Source organism: Hypoxylon fragiforme, assembly GCF_022984875.1.
Source record: "Hypoxylon fragiforme strain CBS 206.31 chromosome Unknown GGS25scaffold_7, whole genome shotgun sequence".
Classification (NCBI taxonomy): Eukaryota; Fungi; Ascomycota; class Sordariomycetes; order Xylariales; family Hypoxylaceae; genus Hypoxylon; species Hypoxylon fragiforme.
The window spans coordinates 329,716-347,729 of record NW_026054762.1 but is presented as its reverse complement, the minus strand read 5'-3'; the positions used below and the strand labels follow the sequence as shown (position 1 = coordinate 347,729).

Below are 18,014 nucleotides of genomic sequence, written 5' to 3'. Positions count from 1 at the left end.
CCATAAAAAGAGTCAATGACCTGATCGTGCTTATACTGAGCTCATACTGAGCTCGTAAATCGAGCATGTCAGCAAGTAAAGCTGCCCGGGTGGGCGAAGAGTGAGTTAGGCTCTGGATTATTCTACCTTCATCATTGCTAATATGTATAGAATCTGGAAGTAAGTCGGCAAGTCATAAGTCCCGTAACATTGTGCTGACAATATACCAAAAGGGGCCGTATAGACAAAGTTAATGCTGAACTTGTCACTTTGACATATGGAACAATAGTTGCGCAGTTATGCAAGGACTTTGAAGGTGACTATGTCGAAGTCAACAAGCAGCTGGATAGGATGGGTTATAATATTGGCCTTCGCTTGATCGAAGACTATCTTGCCAAGTCCAACACTATGAGACGATGTTCTAATTTCCGAGAGACGGCCGACATGATTTCCAAGGTAAGCCTCCAATCAAGTCATTTCAGTTACCTCTCTACAACTAACAACCCCTTTTCACGAATAGGTCGGCTTTAAGATTTTCCTGAACATCACACCAACCGTGACAAATTGGACGAGTGACAGCAAACAATTCTCACTTGTATTTGAGGAAAATCCTTTGGCCGACTTTGTCGAGCTTCCCGATGATGGCAGAGCGCAGGATGAGTTGTGGTATTCAAACATATTCTGTGGCGTCTTGAGAGGCGCACTTGAGATGGTGCAGATGCAGGTTGAGGCACACTTTATTAGCGATGTGTTGCGAGGGAACGACACTACGGAGATGAGGATATCCTTAATCAGATATATCGACGACGAACTACCGCCCGAGGATGATTAATCGGTCAACCACATCCCTGGTTGGGATTTACTAATTTGGGCGGCCTCCGCAGCAGCCTCAACGCTACAACGTTGACAAACGCTGGTTAGAGTTACCTAGCGAGATCTGTAATTTGGCGGGAGATACGATGTTCTTAGTGCAGAAATATAACAACAAGCCAACAATTTTTAACGAGTACGATAGCATACCATACCATAGGTCACTACACACTTAGTAGGTTAGACGAGATACATATAGGTATTGTGTATTGTATACTTGGTATCTATATGGTACCGTTGACCTATGTACTACTATGCATGCATATATTGAAATACTATCATCGTAGTATCATCTTTGTTGTTGGAAAAGTGGGTGTATCCTTACCTAACTATCTACCTAGGGTAGGTAGATAGATGTCACTGGTATGTTTATAGGTGATCCACTTGACTCCCGAGACTCTGGAATGGGAAAATCGTAGAGGGGAAAGCGGGCTGGCGGGCTGGCGGGCTGGCGGGTTGGCGGGCAGAAGGGGAGGACTCGAAAGCGGGAGGCGCCGTGGGGTGTGTGTTAGTTGTGTATTAGGTGTGTTGAGGTGTGTGTTAGGTGTGTTATGCACATCCATGTGTACTATGTAGGTGTTAGGTTCAAATTTAGTGTGGGCTTTACCGAACTTTAGCATGATGTAGTTATTTGAGCCCCGCCCAGTCCGCTCTATGTAGGTACAAAACCGTACAATACATGTAGTGTAGTATATTCTCCCCCATCCCGTCCCCCATCCCCCATCCATCGTGCATTTCTGTCATTAAAATGATCTTCCGCTACCTACATACCCTAGGTAGCCAACTACTAATATGTACAGTGCCTACCTATCTGCCCTGTCTGCATCACAAGATGGCAAACGGGCTTACATCAATGGCCTTGTTAGCTTGACGACCCTTGCAACCTGTCTACGGTACTTGGACTTGGCATCATGACAAATCTCCGCAGCATCTTCTATCTTTTGACTTGTCAGATTCTCTCTATCGCAACGGGACACAACGTCGCAAGTATCTGTACCTAATACCTATTAACATCAATACAATATTAGCAACATTGAACGCTGAGGGGCGTTACCGGAGGCTTTTTTGTGCATTTACTACCGGCTCACATACAATGATATACATAGTAGTGTGCAACTGTACCTGCATTTACAAATACGCCAATTTATTATAGTATCGCGCCGTGCCGATGCGAGGCATAATGGAGATGCGGCATGCCGGTACCCTTCACCATCCATGGACATCTCAACAGTGTTTGATTCGGGCAAGCTCCACTTCATCTGAGCAAAAATCCGTGTTCCTCGGCACTTGAGTCTCGAGTCTGGAAATCAAATATCCATATATAGCTACGTCTGTTAGGTATCTAGTAGGTCACCTGTTAGGTATCGGGAAAGGAATATGCCCGTCGCCTGGAATCGTTGAAGTCTTGGTTGACATCCCAAGGGGAAGAATGGCCCAAATCATAGTAAAACCCCTTCGTAAGCCGCATAGGTGACCCATCTAGTACCACCTACTAACTCAAGGTTAACTAGATGGTTCAAGGTCTACCATCGCAAGGCAGACGTGGCGAGATGCTGGCCGGCCAACAACAACATCAGTTTGATGAACGGCGCATAAGTCAGAGCTGACAAGTGTTGGCTATCGATCCGAGTCTCAAATGTGGCATATCAAGGTTGGTTCGTCTTCAGCCTTAGCTTGTCGCCCTAATGATGTTTGTGACAGATGCTTCCTTACTTCAAATTATGTATTACCTAGCAGCTGAACCTCCATATGCATTTCCCTACTCAAAGTTTAGATACAATATGTAGTGTATATGTGGAGATAAGCATCATCAACATTAAATAGCTACTAGGTATTAGTAGACACCAAGCAAAGGCAACATATTTACTAGTTGACGAAGGACATCAGGCTTGTAAGTTGTAGTCAACATTCAGTGTTCTCGTATATACCTAACCTTACATATGTACGAATATGTAGTTGGACTACATGCACCGCATTTGCATTCAACTTACAATAACTAAAACTACTTTTTAGTAGGTTCAAATTATTAGTAAGATATAGGAACATTGATAATGAATTATCACGGAGTAGATGTGGATGTCGATCTTAACCAAAGGGTCCGCGATATCAGTAGCAGAATTGTCAATGAAGTAATGGCAAGGATGATTTGCATATACTGTGCAAGTACTTCTTATCTACTAATTGATGTAGTACTAACTGTACTATGTAGGTACAAAATAGAAAACCACCCTTGCTTCAATGTTAACATTGAAGATGTTCCGTACCCATACATACTTGTCTCCTAGGATCAGACGCTCGACACGAAGAAAAGAAATAGAAAAAAAAAATAGAAAAAAAATAGAAAGAGGCGGAAAATAGCAATATGAGCAAGATTCTGATATGAAGTTATAAGTTTTTCTACTTGTTGAGAGCTCGCGTGTACATCTGGATACAACGTGCAAATGATACGGTTTTAAGCAGGAACATGGAAATAGTGTATGTAGTATTAAAGTTTTGAAATGACATGAGAGGTGCCAAGCCTGAACTATGGAGAAGCGTGCTTCAATATACGCCGGTGGATACTTAAGTATTTGGTCGAGGTTAGCACGATGTCCGCGTATTTTCGGCATAGAAAAGGTACGGATATATACTTTGGGGGCGTTCTGAGATATGCGCCTAAATCGGAACCTCTGATCATAGAGTTTTTCCACCGCGCCTTGCCTTAACCCCCCAGTCCCTCCGTTCTGCAAGCTTCCTTCTCTACTCTCTTTCCATAACACCTCAGTGCCGTTCCTAATTCTCCATATGTACTTGTACCGCTCACCACTGGATGTATTTGAAGGTGCTACGTTATAATCGCACTGTATTTAACAAGGAAGCCCAGCCTGCCAGCCGGTTAGTTACTAAGACCTCCAGCGCTATCTTTCTCCCCAAACCCAAACCCAAATCCACACCCAAGAGCCCAAGGCACGGGATCCCTCACGTCAGTTACTTACCTACCAGGTCCTACCTTAGCCTTTAGGTAGGTGTAGGTACCTGGTTAGCACTAGTTAACCTATGTACAACTTGAACAATCGAATCTCCATCCGCCATCTACACTATTACATACCATCCTACCTGGACCTACCATCCATCCTATCATCCACTTACCACAAACCACATACTGGTACCTGCCACTCGTCAACCCGCCATTATTCTTGCAAGTCTCGAGCTAGATCCGTAAGGTTAGAATTGTATTCTTTACCTTCTTCCTTCCTTAACATAATCCTACCATACATACTTGCAGCAGCAGCAGCAGCAGCAGCAGCAGCTATTCCTTATTCCTCCCTTCTATTCCTCCTTTCTGCTCTGCTCCTCATTTTCTACTCCCATCTACATAATATCTACCTGGGTAGCTATTCTCATTTCATTTCCTTGTATGTGTGTACCTCTATATGCATCTCTGGATAGTTCCTACATACCTAGTTAGTCTTTTGAATGTCTGCAAGGTCGCATCCACCGTGCGCGATTTCGAATTCGCCTAACCATTGGCTTCTTAGCTGTAGGAGAAAGGAGACAAGCGCTGCATCTACATAAGAGGAGCGATATAGTCTTGTCCTGTCCTGTCTTTTGAAAGACGACACGCGACAACGCCGGCGCGATACGATAAGAAAAGCGCGATACAATTAAGAAATATCGCATCGAGATACATTAGGTTATCAACCTAGTATCTAGTGCTGGGCGTGGGCCAGCAAGCTTCAAGCCTTCCAAGCCTCAAGCCTCCGGCCCCCATACCCATCCATTATCCCCCCAAATCTCCCATCGCTAGACACACAGTGCGATCTATTTTGCTTTCTCCGTTTAGTACCGGCCTACCCACATAAGCTACTTTACTCTTCAAATCCATCTGTTCATTCAATCTCTCAATCACCGAAACGCTTCTCATCCTTACAAATCTAATTCTATTCTTCCCGACCACACCTGTCTTATTCCAGCGCCTTGTCAACAACGATAAGGAGGCCTGGCTAAAAGACCATTATTAGTTTATTTGGAAGAAGGCTATTTCTTTTCTCAAGTGACGACGAGGGAGGAAATTTTCAAAGAAGCGTCTCTTCCAAGGGCGCTGTCTGTCTCTGATTCGCTACGACAGCACCAGCCCCCAATAACCACGACTATTATCAGTGAGCACCTACCACCGCCACGACCAGACCACGCCCACGCCCATACCACTCGACCAAAATCGACTGACAGAACTGATTACTCCATCTTCGCCATCACCACCGCCGCAGCAAAATCCGCACACATTAACTTCATCTTTCCCTTCTATTCCGTCGTCGGTTTCGCTTGCTGAACTAACACGTTATCCGCGAACCCTCGAACCCAGTACTTCATTTTCCATCTCATTTCCAGTCCTTAATTTTCCCCCTTGTCACTGTACACGCTAGGGGATCTTCGGTACTCGTGTACCTGGGTCGCATCCATTTCCGCTCCTTTTCTGCACGGCTGGAGAACTTCAAATTCTAGCCTCATCAATATTCCTGTTCCCCCAAAACAGGCGAGTCCCAGAAAAGGATTCTTCATTAAAAGTCTTAATCTTATACCATACGGCATCGACTTGGCCAATATACGTACACGCTTCCATCACCTAAAAACCCGGAGGCTTTTAGTTACTGTTAGACGAGTGGTTTTTCGCCTGTGACTGATTAGCAAGAGCGCGCTCTGGAGCGTTGGTCAGCACATCACGATCTGCAACGGCCATACTCGAATCCGACAGTGACGAAATTTTCCTAGTCGCAACGACACGCATGCGCATTCGTCGAAGCAGCAGAACCTCGACGTGATTAAACGACCCGACTCTTGACAGATACTTGTCACTCCACAACCTCTCAACATGAATAACGTGAATATGGCTAACATGCCCATGGCCGGCGGCCCTGTCGGCGGTCCAACGCCCATGATGAATAACACGCTCGCCGCACAACAAGTCCAGAGCCAAGGAAACAATCGGACAGTTCTCAACACATATATCTATGACTACTTCTTGCGAGAAGGCATGTACGATTGTGCGCGCGCGATGCTTAACAGCGAGCAAACCTTGAACGTTATCAAAGACAGCCCAGGACGCCGTCGCGACGAGAACGGCAATATTATGGGTAATGGTGTCGGCGATGATGCAATGGACACCGACAGTAAAGATGACATTGATTCGAAAAGACCACCTGATCTGTTCCCGCCCAATGTTCCAACGGGTGCTGACAATTGTTTCCTTTATGAATGGTTCTGCCTATTCTGGGACATGTTAATGGCTCAGCGCAATAAGCCTGGCATTAGCCCACAAGTAAGTCAATATGTCAATCATACTCAAGTAGGTACCCCGTACTCCCACTACTACTACATATCAACATGCCTAACAAGTTTAGCAACAAAACCGACAGAGACAGAATGAACAACAAGCCATATTACGGGGGATGCGACAAGACGTATTTACTCAAAACCGGATGATGTCAATGGGAAATGGACTTCCTGTCAACGCCAAACAGCCCAATACTTTGGCCAGAACCGCCATGGCCAATAACCAGAATAAGTATGTTCACCGGGGATTAAAAAAAACCCTTATCTATTACTGACCTTGTTTGTGTAACAGTCCACAAGCTATGCATATGCTGCAGCAGGCAAAGCAAAACCAGATGCAGCGTGACGGCTCGAATATGGATGGTAATCAGAATCGACCAGGTTCTCCCGGTGCTGGCGAGAACGCGCCCTCGCCTAGCAAAAGACAACGTCTAGATGGCTCGGGTCCCTTTAATCCTCAACAAGGAGGCATGATGCCCAATGGACAACGGCCGCAGCAGGGAATGCCAGGACAACAAGTAGGCAACGGACCCAGAAGTGCTGCCATGGCTCAGCATATGCTTTCAACAAACGGCATCGACCCAGCTAATCTGTCCCCTCAGCAGTTCCAAAATTTCCAAACCCAGCCTCCGCAAACCCAGGCCAAATCGATCCAGACCTATTCCCAGAATCTACAGCAACATCACGGCCAGCAAATGCCGAACAAGCAAATGCCTAATCCTGCCGGTCCGCAAGGCCAGGCTTCACCGATGATGCAACAAGGTCCTGATGGCCCCACGTTGGGCGCTTATTACAATCCGGACATGACCGGTTCCGGAGCGATGGGTCCTGGAGGGATGAGGACCGGACCAGGCGGCGCACAAGGGGCAGGCGGTAGCAACCACGCTTTGCAGGACTACCAGATGCAGTTGATGCTGCTCGAACAACAGAACAAAAAGCGGCTGATGATGGCCAGGCAGGAACAGGACAGCATGGGTGGTGGTGGCATGCCTCGTGGAGATGGCGGCGGCCCCGGTGGTCCAGGAGGGCCAGGCCCGAATGGCCAGCCCTTCCAAGAGTCACCTCAGGGACCGCGGGCAGGGACTTCTCCCAACCCTGCTGAACAGATCAAGCGCGGTACGCCCCAAATGAACCCAGCCAATATGCCGTCGCCATTGCCAGAAGGGGCTCAATCTAGGGGCTCACCGAACCCTATGAATTTCGGCATGCCAAATAACATGGATCCTAGCATGCAGCCGCACTTTTTCAAAGGCATCAACGGAATGGACAACAACATGGTCGCCGCCCAGATGAATGGAATGCGTCCTCCAAGTTCTCACCCGAACCCACCCTTTAATGGCCAGGTGAACCCTCAGTTGATGAGACAGCAACAGGGCGTCCAGGGTGGTCCTCCAATGCAATGGCAGGGGCCAAATGGGAACGGGATGGCGCCTCAAGGGCCCCAGGGTCCTCAAGGCCAAGTACAGGGCACACCACAACAAAGGTCTATGCCACCTCCATCAGCTCCGGCGCCGGCCAACAACGCAGCCGCTGGTCGTGCCCAGCCAACGTCGCCACAGCAAAACACCGCAGCCCCTCCCACGCCCCAGCAGTCCAACAAGGCTGCCCCTAAAAAGAAAGAAACCAAAAATACGAAGACTAAGGTACGTGTTCAAAATACAGCGCTGTGATGATAATTAGCTAATCAGGTTGTCTAGGGTGCGGCTCAAAAGAAGGCAACTCAGAATACAGGCGCAACTCCCGCCGCGGAGAATACTCAAGAAGCGGAGCCTGCGCCTGTCACTCCCGTCAATACAGCCAATTTTAAGAATGGTCAGAATGTGGGCGGCGTACAACCCGCAGCTAATGCCCCCGTGTCAGCCCCACAGCCTACCCAGGCACCGGTTGCTGCTCCACAAGCCCATCCAGAAATGGGTTCATTCGATATTAACAATGGCGGTCCAATGGTGAGTAGGCTTTTTCTTCTTCTTTCCTGTCATTAAAAAAAAAAAAAAGGTGCCCCGTACTAACATAGGGATAGGACTTTACTTCCATGGGCTTTGCGGACCCGATGCAGACAAGCGATGTACTAAATGACTTCGATTTTGATTCGTTCCTCCACGATAATGACGCAGACCCTGGCTCCTTTGACTTCAACGCTGCGGCATTTGGAATGGAGGGAGCTGGAGAAATTGGGGCAGAGTAGTTTTCCTCGCCTGTTCGGCCTCCCTAACACAATACTCTTTTAGCATCTGCGCGTTGGGTTACCTTGGGCATGTCATGGCGTTTGTCGGTTGTTTAAACTCGCATCTGGACTACGGTTATGGTCCGTGATGGCTATCACACTCGGCAGAGACACGAAACACGACCACTAAAAAGAAAACAAAAAGTGGTTTTCGGATTATTCTTAGAGCTGACCACATACCACATGTTTGTTTTCTAGCTATTTCATCATATCACCTCCGCTTCACATATCCCCCCTGGCTTGGTCTTGTTACCTAGTTCGTTCCCAACACTGATTGGGACTGCCGTATGCCTTGTAAAGGTTGGCTCTATTGTATTCTTGAAGGACACGCATTATGTTTCCGTTACTCGGCTTATTTCTTCTATATTGTTTTTGCGCGTGGGTTGGCTCTGCCCAGGTATCGGTGGATCAACATGATCGATCACCCGATTCTTACCAATCTCAGGTTACGGATCTGCAACGGAGAAGCTAATAGCCTCCGTTCTGGATGACGAGCAAGATTAAGGCAAAAGTGCCTTTTAATACGTACATCTCAGTCGTTTTTTTTCCCCTTTTTGGTGGATAACCATCTTAACACTCTGGGGCGTTTTCTATGATTTCCTGCCTGTTTCCTCGACTCGTGTTTCTAGAGATCTCGACTGTTTGGGGAGGAACAAGACGGGGAGATGGTACTGCGTGATCGAGTTGGTGGAGTTGTTTTCTTCGTATTTGCAATTCCCAACCCACTTCACATGTGAATTCCGAGACAGAAGAGAATGTCTATTTTTAAACCAAAAAAGGGTGTGCTGGGTGGCGAAGGTTGTATTTTGGGAATCAATCGGTGTAGTGCGGATACTCACTTCTATCTCGAGTCTCGAATTGTCTTGTGTATTCAATAGAGCAGATTGATGTCACGCGCGTATCTATCTGTCCATTCATCTCTTTTCAAACATTTCTATCATGGTAGTGGTAGTAGTGATATGATGTATGGCTTTTTTTATTTGTCTGTGAGGATGATGTGATTTTGATGCCATACATAACCAACCTACCTACCTTCCCAGGTAGTAACTAGAAGGACCTAAGGTTAGGCTATATATATCAAAGAGGAAGACACAGCACACTGAATTATCAATACTACATACCTACCTAGTAGATATTGCGCAACATGCATCATGTCCTTCCTTCTAGGAGCCATTGGTTTCTACAACGTTCTTAACCCAAACTTCCCCTATAGGATCACCGTGATTTTGAACGCATTTCCATTCTCCAATGCCGTATTCCTCGGGAGCCCGACGCATACCGCGCCCTCCACCACCGATAATTAGATTGCCGGGCCGATACGCTTGATCTTCCTTCAGTCGCCTAATTACTGAGCCGTGAACCCTGGCAGCGTGAGGAATATCGCGTACTTCACCGCAGGGAAGCGGCCAGCGAATTGGTTTCCACGACCCGTCGGGTTGTAGATCCATTCGCCTGAAGGGCATGTACTCCACTGCGACGGGTGAAATTAGTGAGTAAAATTGGTAATGATGGTGAGATATAGATATATATAACGTACTTATTTTCCAGCTCAGAACTTGACCTACTCCCAAGCCAGATGAGAATTCTAATGAATCATGAATATGGGCTAGATGTGCTTTATGGAGCATTTGATGAAAAGAACTAGGACTTTCTGTTTCTTCTTTCTTCTTCTCCTGTTCACCCGTGTAGTTGATATGGCCCCAATTCATAACTTCTGGCCTGGCTTCATTCGTCGGGCTTGACTTGTCAATGCGAATGTCAGGGACCCCGCTATCGTGGTGATCAGCATTGTCACCGTCCATGAGAGGTTCCTCGAGGGCCTCCATCACTCCCATCTCAATCAGCTTCTCGGGATCAAAGTTAAGACCGGCTTTTTGGGCTTCTCGAATCATGTATACAAGAGGCACATGGCTTGCGGATTTGCTCTCCGTAGGAATCTCCCATCCACCTCCTATGTCAGCATGACCGCCCGCGAACCTAACTGATGAGTTAGCAGTCTTACTATATAGGGAGTCGACATAATCTACCCAGGTTAGGTAGAGTTCCTTCACTAACCAGATTTCATCTATGTCCTGTTCATCATCATCTGATTCATCAGCATCGTCAAAGGTTTGATTATTGTCTGGGTTGTTGCCTCCAGCTTGGCTTCCTTGATCAAAGGAGCCTCTGGTCGTGCGAGACTTTGATCGGGAATGGGGACGGAAAGCGCTCTCATCGAGAGGTGCTAGAGTCTCGCGACGGCCTCTCACTTGTTTGTTGTCTGCCGATACCGATCCCGAATTCGTTCCTCGTCTTGCTCGGTACTTCTCGTGAATCTTCTCGCGAACATGCTTGTGTGGATGATGGTCTGGTTTAGATTTGTTGACTCCTTGGTAGATAAGATCTTGCCTGAATTTTGCGCGACGCTCGTCTATAGATACGCAATGACGGATGACCTGATATACGATTTTGGGTAAGCTGAGTTGGCTCTTACATTGGTGGCCTACAGTATTCTGTGTTATTACATGCCTTTGCGCTGCTACTTGCAGTGTATGGGAATTTCGATCTTTGCATCCAAGCCGCCTCAAATCGTGGCACCGAATTCACCGTGTCAAAAAGTCCCAGAAACCTGATACGTTTAACTGGGCGACTGAAAGTATCGCGAAATCCTTTCATGAAACGATACATCTCCTTCCTCTTAGCTTGGTTCTCTTCGCTCTGGTCTGATTGACGACTCTGCCAGTGTGAAAATGCCTTCCAGGCAAATGTGATCAGCTCTTCGTTTCCGTGAGAAAGCAGGCCGACATAGTCAAGCATTTCAGCTAAGAAACGTGCTACGTAGGCGCCCCTAGAGAAACCGAAGAAATAGATCTCATCGCCTGGGCTATAGAAGCGCATAAGAAACCGATAGCCACCAACTACATGGTGATCGAAGCTAGACCCAATGGCAGAGTCCTTGGCTTTCAGATACCAAGATCGGATTCTAGCTCCGAGGCTGGTATGTGATAGTGAGTTAGACACAACATATGTCCCTATTCCTGGCTGGTAGTAATGGTCTAAGTTGATAGTTAATAAGAGCTTTGCAAGTAGTAGGGACGTATACTCCAATGGGACTCAAACCAACGGGACTCCTAAAAACATACACTGATCGCCCGCCTCCCGATCTAGACATCTGAAAATCTTCAAGATGTTGCTATCGCTGTCGTCTCCACGGAACTTATTCCCAGTGCCATCAAAACACAGCACAAGCTTATGTGGGGTATTACGATTCTCCTTTATTGGATTCATAGTAGACGATATAGGAGCATATTCCAAAGAGGAGATACTCAGTGGTCTTGCCGCATGTCTTCCAGAGTGCTCGCGATCTCGCCCAGAGTTGGCCTCGGGGGATAAATGATAATGGTCCATTGGCGGAGAGTAGAGGGTATGGACGGCTGTACTACAGAACACAAGCACAACAGTACACTACAGCTAATAGGCAGATACGTCGAGCTAGAGGTAGTCAGGGTAGTCACATAAGTCTTGTGATAGTGGCTTTGCACAACCTAGGCACGAAGGAGATTTGTAGAAAATCGAGGCAGGGAGTTCACCCCAAGATGGCGACAGGGTCTAAGTGATCACTTATTGGAAGGTCGGGAAGTTACATGTGTGTCTTACCATATCATGCGCCTGCGCGAGAAGAATGGTGATCTTATTCGACTAATTTATCGAAGCAAAAGAAATACATCATCACTTTTTTACACATTGGCGACCACGATAGGGATACAGGTAAGACTATTTGCTCCCTTGTGGTCATCAGTGACATTCACGATGCACGACCAATAACAAATGAGAAAGAAAATGCAGCGTAGGACCTTAAGCCAATCAAAGCAAGTCATACCCGATGCATCCCTACGGTTTGAGATACATACATGAGGCTTGAGCGGCGCTGTAGGTGTAAGACCTAGATATGCAGACATCGGGTATCGTCAATGAGACAGCCCGGGAGGCTTGGAGGACGGACGGGCAACTACTAGGATAGGTACGTAAATACCTACATAACTAGTAAGGTAGCTGAGAACCAAGAGGGGTCGTTGGCCGTTGGCTGTTGGCTGTTCATGCCTGCGAACGTATGAGGCTTCAATAGAGGCAATATTTATTGGTGATAAGTAGAACCAAGTCAAACGATTCTCATAGCACAAATCAAAAAAAGCGTCGATCCGTTACTGTTCTAGGATGTTCAGCTTAATTAATGCAAATGATTGAGTTACATGCTTATATTCTTTCATTTTTATTTTATTTTTTTATTCATTTGCTTTTGAAATGAAGAAAATGATAGTCGAATAAATAGATAGATGAATGAATGAGTTGAGAATTCTAAAATAGCTGGGTGGCTGGACTCTGGTAACTTGTGGTAAGGGTTATAACTGATTTATCAGATCTAAGACAATGAATTGTTCAATCCCCTGGCTACTTTCGGTGGGCTCAACGGCGACGACGTTGGGATATTTTGATTTTGATTTTGCTTTTGATTTTGATATTGATAATAGAGAGTCAACGGCGTGGCAAGCGGTGAAACTAGTAATGGTTGTATGTGACTATTCTATACATACCCACATACCAACCTACATACCTGCTCACATTTACTTACTGTAGTACCGTATATCTTCCAGCTGTATACTATATACTTCCAAGGTTACCTATTCCTATCTTCGATTTCCCCGCTCTCCCTATGCATATCTAGCAAGCCTCGAATGACAATCTATTGACTAGATTGGAGATGGAAATCTCCTGTAAGGCTTGTGTCGGTTCTGAGACTCCCTACGTAGCCATCTACGTAGCCGTATATGTAGGTAGATATCGAGTGGGTACACATTCTGTATCCCGTCGTATCCCGTCATAGGTTCACGGAAAGCTGCTGGTAGGACTCCCCCTGACCGACCAAGTGAATCCAAGAGGTTTGACCAGATTTAAATTGTGACACTGAGCTTTGCCACACCCACCAATCTCTCCATCTTGGTCTGGTGACGGACAGTCAGTAAACTCCCGGCTTTCCCCACGCAAGTCAATCAAGATGGCGAGCACGAAACAAAACAACGGACACTACGAAAGGAATGGAGATAGACTCCATCTCAACGACTCCAACAGTATGACTACCACAATGGGAAAACCCTCGGCGTCTTACGATAGGACTCCTCCTAAGGAGAAGCCAGAAAATGCCCCTAAAGCAGATCGTGATGGCGTTGCCGCGGTGTTCTCGCAGTTTAGCCAACTGCTTCACGTTGCGAGACTGCCCATCGCCACTCAGACTAGCGAGGGCACTTTCAGCACAGCACTTCAAAGAACGGGGTTGAAAAAGGACTTCAAATACCTTCATATGAAAGGTATGTTTATTATACAAGTCTCCATTGGGTTACGACGTTTACTGACACAGCAAAGATGTGAAGACAGTGCTAGATCTTGCCCGGAGCAAGTTAAAGGGCGAACAGGTAGCAGATGACAAGACGATGATCATGGAACGCGTGATTCAGCTTGTCGCCGAACTACCTGACAAGTCACGACTCCGGGAGGAACTGACTAACACGTTCTTGAACGAGCTTTGGGATACATTGGACCACCCACCCTTACTCTACCTTGGCGAGAAGCATCAGTACCGGATGGCAGATGGGTCGTGGAATAACCCGATGAACCCTCAATTGGGAGCAGCGGGCTCGACATATGCCCGAACATGTCGTCCGGGGGTCATACCTTTGGGAGCCATGCCTGACCCGGAACTGATATTCGAATCAGTCATGAAGAGAACTCAATACCGCAAGCATCCGAACAACGTCTCATCTGTGCTTTGGTATTGGGCAACCATCATCATCCACGACCTCTTCTGGACAGATCAAACTGACATGACCAAGACCAGGACGTCTTCGTTCTTGGATCTCTCGCCTCTCTACGGTAGCAACCAAGATATGCAAGACTCCATTCGCACTTTCAAGGATGGGCTGATGAAGCCGGACACCTACGCCGACAAGAGGCTTCTTGGCTCACCACCGGGAGTCAGCGTGATCCTGATCATGTTCAATCGCTTCCACAACCACATCGCCACGAACCTTGCCGCTATCAATGAAGGGGGTAGGTTCACACCACCGCCCCCGGGCCTGAGCGAAGAGAAGGCGGCTGCCGCGTGGAAGAAGTATGATAACGATCTTTTCCAGACAGCTCGACTGGTCACATCTGGGTTATACATCAATATCACTCTGGTGGACTACGTGCGAAACATTGTCAATCTCAACCGGAGCAACACCACGTGGACCTTAGACCCTCGAGCGGAGATGGGCCGTGACGTGGGCACCAACGCGGGATCTGAGCGTGGTACGGGCAGTATGGTTTCTGCTGAATTCAACCTCTGCTACAGGTAAGTAGAGCTTAACAAGCATACCACACATTGTAGGTATCTTGGTATATTTGTCTAATTCTTTCTAGATGGCACTCGTGTATCTCGGCCAAGGACGACCAGTGGGTCCAAGACTTTTACCACGAGATATTCGGTAAGAATCCATTGGAATTGAGTATGCAAGACATGATAATGGGCTTTGGCAAGTTCGAACGTCGCATCCCGGAAGATCCTGCCGAAAGAGTCTTCGGCGGATTCAAGCGCAACGCAGATGGCAAGTTCAACGACGATGACCTGGTCAACTGCATCAGCGACGCGATAGAAGACTGCGCCGGAGCTTTCGGAGGCCGCAATGTGCCGGAGTGCATGAAGCCCGTAGAGATCCTGGGTATCATCCAGGGAAGAAAGTGGAATGTTGCGGGCTTGAACGAGTTCCGCAAGCACTTCGGGCTGAAACCGTATGAGAAGTTTGAGGACATCAACTCTGACCCGGAGATTGCTGGTTCGCTTCGAAACCTCTACGAGCACCCTGATTTCGTCGAGCTTTACCCGGGTCTTGTTGCCGAGGAGGCTAAGGAGCCAATGATACCTGGTGTTGGAATCGCGGTAAGCCACCCCCTTTACTACCTACCCAGTATTAATTACCTAAGCTTGAGGAAATAGGAGTGGAAATTGCTGACCATGAACTTATGATAGCCTACCTACACCATTTCTCGTGTGATCTTGTCCGACGCCGTCTGCTTAACTCGGGGTGACCGTTTCTACACCACCGATTATCACCCGCGTGGCCTCACATCTTGGGGTTATAACGAAGTGGCCTATGATCTGAACATGAACCAGGGATGCGTCTTTTACAAGCTGTTCATGCGAGCCTTCCCCAACCATTTCAAGGGAGACTCAGTCTATGCCCACTATCCCATGGTTGGTACGTGTTGCTCAGCGCTAGCTAGCCTTTGAAGTATGTTGAGAGAGCTAAACGTGTCCACATAGTCCCGAGCGAGACCAAGATGATCTTGACCAATCTTGGCCGCGCACACCATTTCAACTACGAGCGTCCTTCCTTCAACCCCCCGTGTGTCAACATCGCTACACATGGAGGAGCTGAGCGCGTACTCGAGAACCAGGAACACTACAAGCCCATGTGGTCCGAAGGCTTTTCCTCCCTTCTCGGCACTGGCGAAACCCGCTTTTCAATCCGGGGCGACTCCTCCTCCCGCGACAGCCAGACCGAGCGGATCAAGGACCAGCTCTACAACGAAGGGTGGTACCCCCACGTCAAGGCCTTCTACGCCCAGCACACGGACCGCCTGATCGCGGAGAAGAGCTACCGGCTCGCGGGCCAGAACTTCGTCGACATCATCCGCGACGTCGGGAACCTCGCGCCCGTGCACTTCGTCTCGCGGCTGTTCAATCTCCCACTGCGCACGACGGAGAGCGGCAAAGGGGTTTACAGCGAGCAGGAGCTATACATGGTGCTCGCGACCATCTTCGCGTCCACCTGCGTCGATGCCGAGCCCGCGAAGTCGTTCCCGCTAAGGCAGGCGGCGAGGGCAGTGGGTTCGCAGCTCGGGAGGCTGGCCGAGGCGCATGTGAAGTGCGTGACGGGCTTTGGGATTGGTGGGTTGTTTGGCTCGAGAGCGCACAAGAATGATCCCGTGGCGGCGTATGGTAATGGCTTGATTAAGGGGTTGTCGAAGGCGGGCCTGAGTAATCATGATATTGCGTGGAACCAGATCCTGCCTACGGCGGGTGCATCTGTGCCGAATCTGGCAGAAGTGGTATGTGGAATATAACTGTTTTTTTTTTCGTCTTGTTGGAGTGGTTAGCTTGGATAGATGGTACTGACTGACTCGCTGCGTAGTTCGCTATCGCCGTAGATTTCTTCCTGTCGCCGGAGGGATCCAAGCATGTCCCGGACCTGCACCGCATCGCGAACCTTCCGTCGTCGGAAGAAACTGATGCGTTGATGCTTGGGTATGGTTTGGAGGGTGTTAGATTGGCTGGGTCATTTTGCTCTTTCCGCCAGGCGGTGGCCGACGATACGGTCACGGAAGATGATGGTCACGAGGTGCCTGTTCGAACCGGGGAACGTGTTTTTGTCAACTATGTAAGTGCTTCTTACCTTCTATGCATTTACATGTACCAGACATATTGCATGTTATGCTCCAAACAACTAATCGATCTGTGTAAAAGACTGGCGCAGCTAAAGACGTTGCACGCTTCCCGGACCCTGAGAAGGTCAACCCACGTCGTCCCCTGGAATCCTACGAACATTTTGGGCTGGGACCTTATGCGTGCCTAGGTCGTGACGCATGCCAGGCTGGGTTGACTGAGATGTTCCGCTCCGTTTTCAAGTTGAAGAACGTGCGAAAGGCCGCGGGTCCTCAGGGGGAGCTCAAGAAGGTTAAAACTCCGGGAGGATTCTACGAGTATATGAGGGAGGACAGGGGAGCATACTTCCCGTTCCCTTGCACGATGAAGATCTGCTATGATGACTAGTGTGGGAGGAAGTGCCGTGCTAGTAGTAGCTGGAGAGAGGTATAACCCAGGTAACCCAGGTAATCCCTTTGACAAGTGAAGCTATGAGTGAGTATTTTCCTAATTTTCCAACTCTCATACCCCCGTTGAGTTCAGACTTCAATAAAAGTCCCGATCACATTATAATAAGTGGTTTCGTTTTATCCAAATTGTTGTGGCCTTTATGTGAATCAATTGCTAAGTGATAAGGGGAGAGCATGAGAGCTTCGTGATTATAGCATGCATTCATCGAAATTGCCCAATGTTGGAACAAGACAAAAGCTGCTCTTTTGACTAGTTAGTAGTAAACTACATTAGCTCTTTATAATTCTGGTTTTCTCTTGTTTTTCTCTCTCTTCTAGTAGTAGTTATTAGCTTGAGTTATTTATTATTTAGCCTTCAGCTCAGCTTAGAGTCTGAGACAATTTGACATGAAGCCCTAACCATGACCATGCCCGAGTTTTCGAGGGTTACTGTACGGTTTTTTTCTCAAGGGGATTTGGATTACTAAGCAGACGCGCTAGGCTCAAATGGGAAACTTTTTCCACTTTAGGAAGGTGGGGATGTTGTTCACGTAAGCTTGTGGGTCTCTAGGGGAGGAATTTTGGACTTTGCAAAAGAGGAAGGTTTGCCAAGACTTCAAATGGTTGCTCACGTAAGCTTGTGGGTCTCTAGGGGAGGAATTTTAGGCTTTGCAAAAGAGGAAGATTTGCCAAGATCCTCAAGCCACGTATGGAGCCACACATACAGCCACACCTCAAGACTTAAAGG

At 47.7% G+C, this 18,014-nt stretch overlaps 5 protein-coding genes across 5 annotated transcripts; 4 read left to right on the top strand and 1 right to left on the bottom strand.

The window, feature by feature from the left end:
- Positions 1-65: 65 nt before the first annotated feature.
- Positions 66-811, top strand: GGS25DRAFT_523410 (BET3 family protein; the record flags this gene model as incomplete). The annotated part of the gene is made up of 4 exons (XM_049264415.1): positions 66-100; positions 151-159; positions 213-435; positions 500-811. The coding sequence occupies 4 exons, from the start codon at positions 66-68 to the stop codon at positions 809-811; spliced, it is 579 nt and encodes a 192-aa protein (XP_049114403.1).
- Positions 812-3,589: 2,778 nt separating this feature from the next.
- GGS25DRAFT_354477 (uncharacterized protein) lies at positions 3,590-4,437 on the top strand. The gene is made up of 3 exons (XM_049258075.1): positions 3,590-3,723; positions 3,832-4,316; positions 4,374-4,437. Exon 2 carries the CDS (start codon positions 3,886-3,888, stop codon positions 4,276-4,278), a length of 393 nt encoding a protein of 130 aa, XP_049114402.1. The 5' UTR covers positions 3,590-3,723; positions 3,832-3,885; the 3' UTR covers positions 4,279-4,316; positions 4,374-4,437.
- A 1,121-nt stretch (positions 4,438-5,558) lies between these two features.
- GGS25DRAFT_354208 (uncharacterized protein) lies at positions 5,559-8,507 on the top strand. Its single transcript, XM_049258074.1, has 5 exons — positions 5,559-6,172; positions 6,228-6,391; positions 6,452-7,802; positions 7,857-8,105; positions 8,180-8,507. Exons 1-5 carry the CDS (start codon positions 5,699-5,701, stop codon positions 8,342-8,344), a joined length of 2,403 nt encoding a protein of 800 aa, XP_049114401.1. The 5' UTR covers positions 5,559-5,698; the 3' UTR covers positions 8,345-8,507.
- A 476-nt stretch (positions 8,508-8,983) lies between these two features.
- Positions 8,984-12,103, bottom strand: GGS25DRAFT_497828 (uncharacterized protein). Its single transcript, XM_049261650.1, has 5 exons — positions 11,506-12,103; positions 10,892-11,418; positions 10,439-10,818; positions 9,921-10,360; positions 8,984-9,854 (listed from the first exon to the last, which is right to left on the bottom strand). Exons 1-5 carry the CDS (start codon positions 11,768-11,770, stop codon positions 9,547-9,549), a joined length of 1,920 nt encoding a protein of 639 aa, XP_049114400.1. The 5' UTR covers positions 11,771-12,103; the 3' UTR covers positions 8,984-9,546.
- A 568-nt stretch (positions 12,104-12,671) lies between these two features.
- Positions 12,672-17,684, top strand: GGS25DRAFT_497822 (linoleate diol synthase). The gene is made up of 6 exons (XM_049261649.1): positions 12,672-13,725; positions 13,781-14,747; positions 14,816-15,332; positions 15,423-15,651; positions 15,717-16,504; positions 16,588-17,684. The coding sequence occupies exons 1-6, from the start codon at positions 13,416-13,418 to the stop codon at positions 17,026-17,028; spliced, it is 3,252 nt and encodes a 1,083-aa protein (XP_049114399.1). The 5' UTR covers positions 12,672-13,415; the 3' UTR covers positions 17,029-17,684.
- The last annotated feature ends 330 nt before the right edge of the window (positions 17,685-18,014 follow it).

Coding starts and splice junctions, on each gene's coding strand:
- GGS25DRAFT_354477 (XM_049258075.1), top strand. CDS start 3,886: ATGTACAACTTGAACAATCGAATCTCCATCCGCCATCTACACTATTAC.
- GGS25DRAFT_354208 (XM_049258074.1), top strand. CDS start 5,699: ATGAATAACGTGAATATGGCTAACATGCCCATGGCCGGCGGCCCTGTC. Junction 6,173..6,227: donor AATATGTCAATCATACTCAA/GTAGGTACCCCG, acceptor TAACAAGTTTAG/CAACAAAACCGACAGAGACA. Junction 7,803..7,856: donor CCAAAAATACGAAGACTAAG/GTACGTGTTCAA, acceptor CAGGTTGTCTAG/GGTGCGGCTCAAAAGAAGGC.
- GGS25DRAFT_497828 (XM_049261650.1), bottom strand. CDS start 11,770: ATGGACCATTATCATTTATCCCCCGAGGCCAACTCTGGGCGAGATCGC. Junction 11,419..11,505: donor TCGGGAGGCGGGCGATCAGT/GTATGTTTTTAG, acceptor CTATCAACTTAG/ACCATTACTACCAGCCAGGA. Junction 10,361..10,438: donor CAGGACATAGATGAAATCTG/GTTAGTGAAGGA, acceptor CTCATCAGTTAG/GTTCGCGGGCGGTCATGCTG.
- GGS25DRAFT_497822 (XM_049261649.1), top strand. CDS start 13,416: ATGGCGAGCACGAAACAAAACAACGGACACTACGAAAGGAATGGAGAT. Junction 14,748..14,815: donor GAATTCAACCTCTGCTACAG/GTAAGTAGAGCT, acceptor AATTCTTTCTAG/ATGGCACTCGTGTATCTCGG. Junction 16,505..16,587: donor TGCCGAATCTGGCAGAAGTG/GTATGTGGAATA, acceptor CTCGCTGCGTAG/TTCGCTATCGCCGTAGATTT.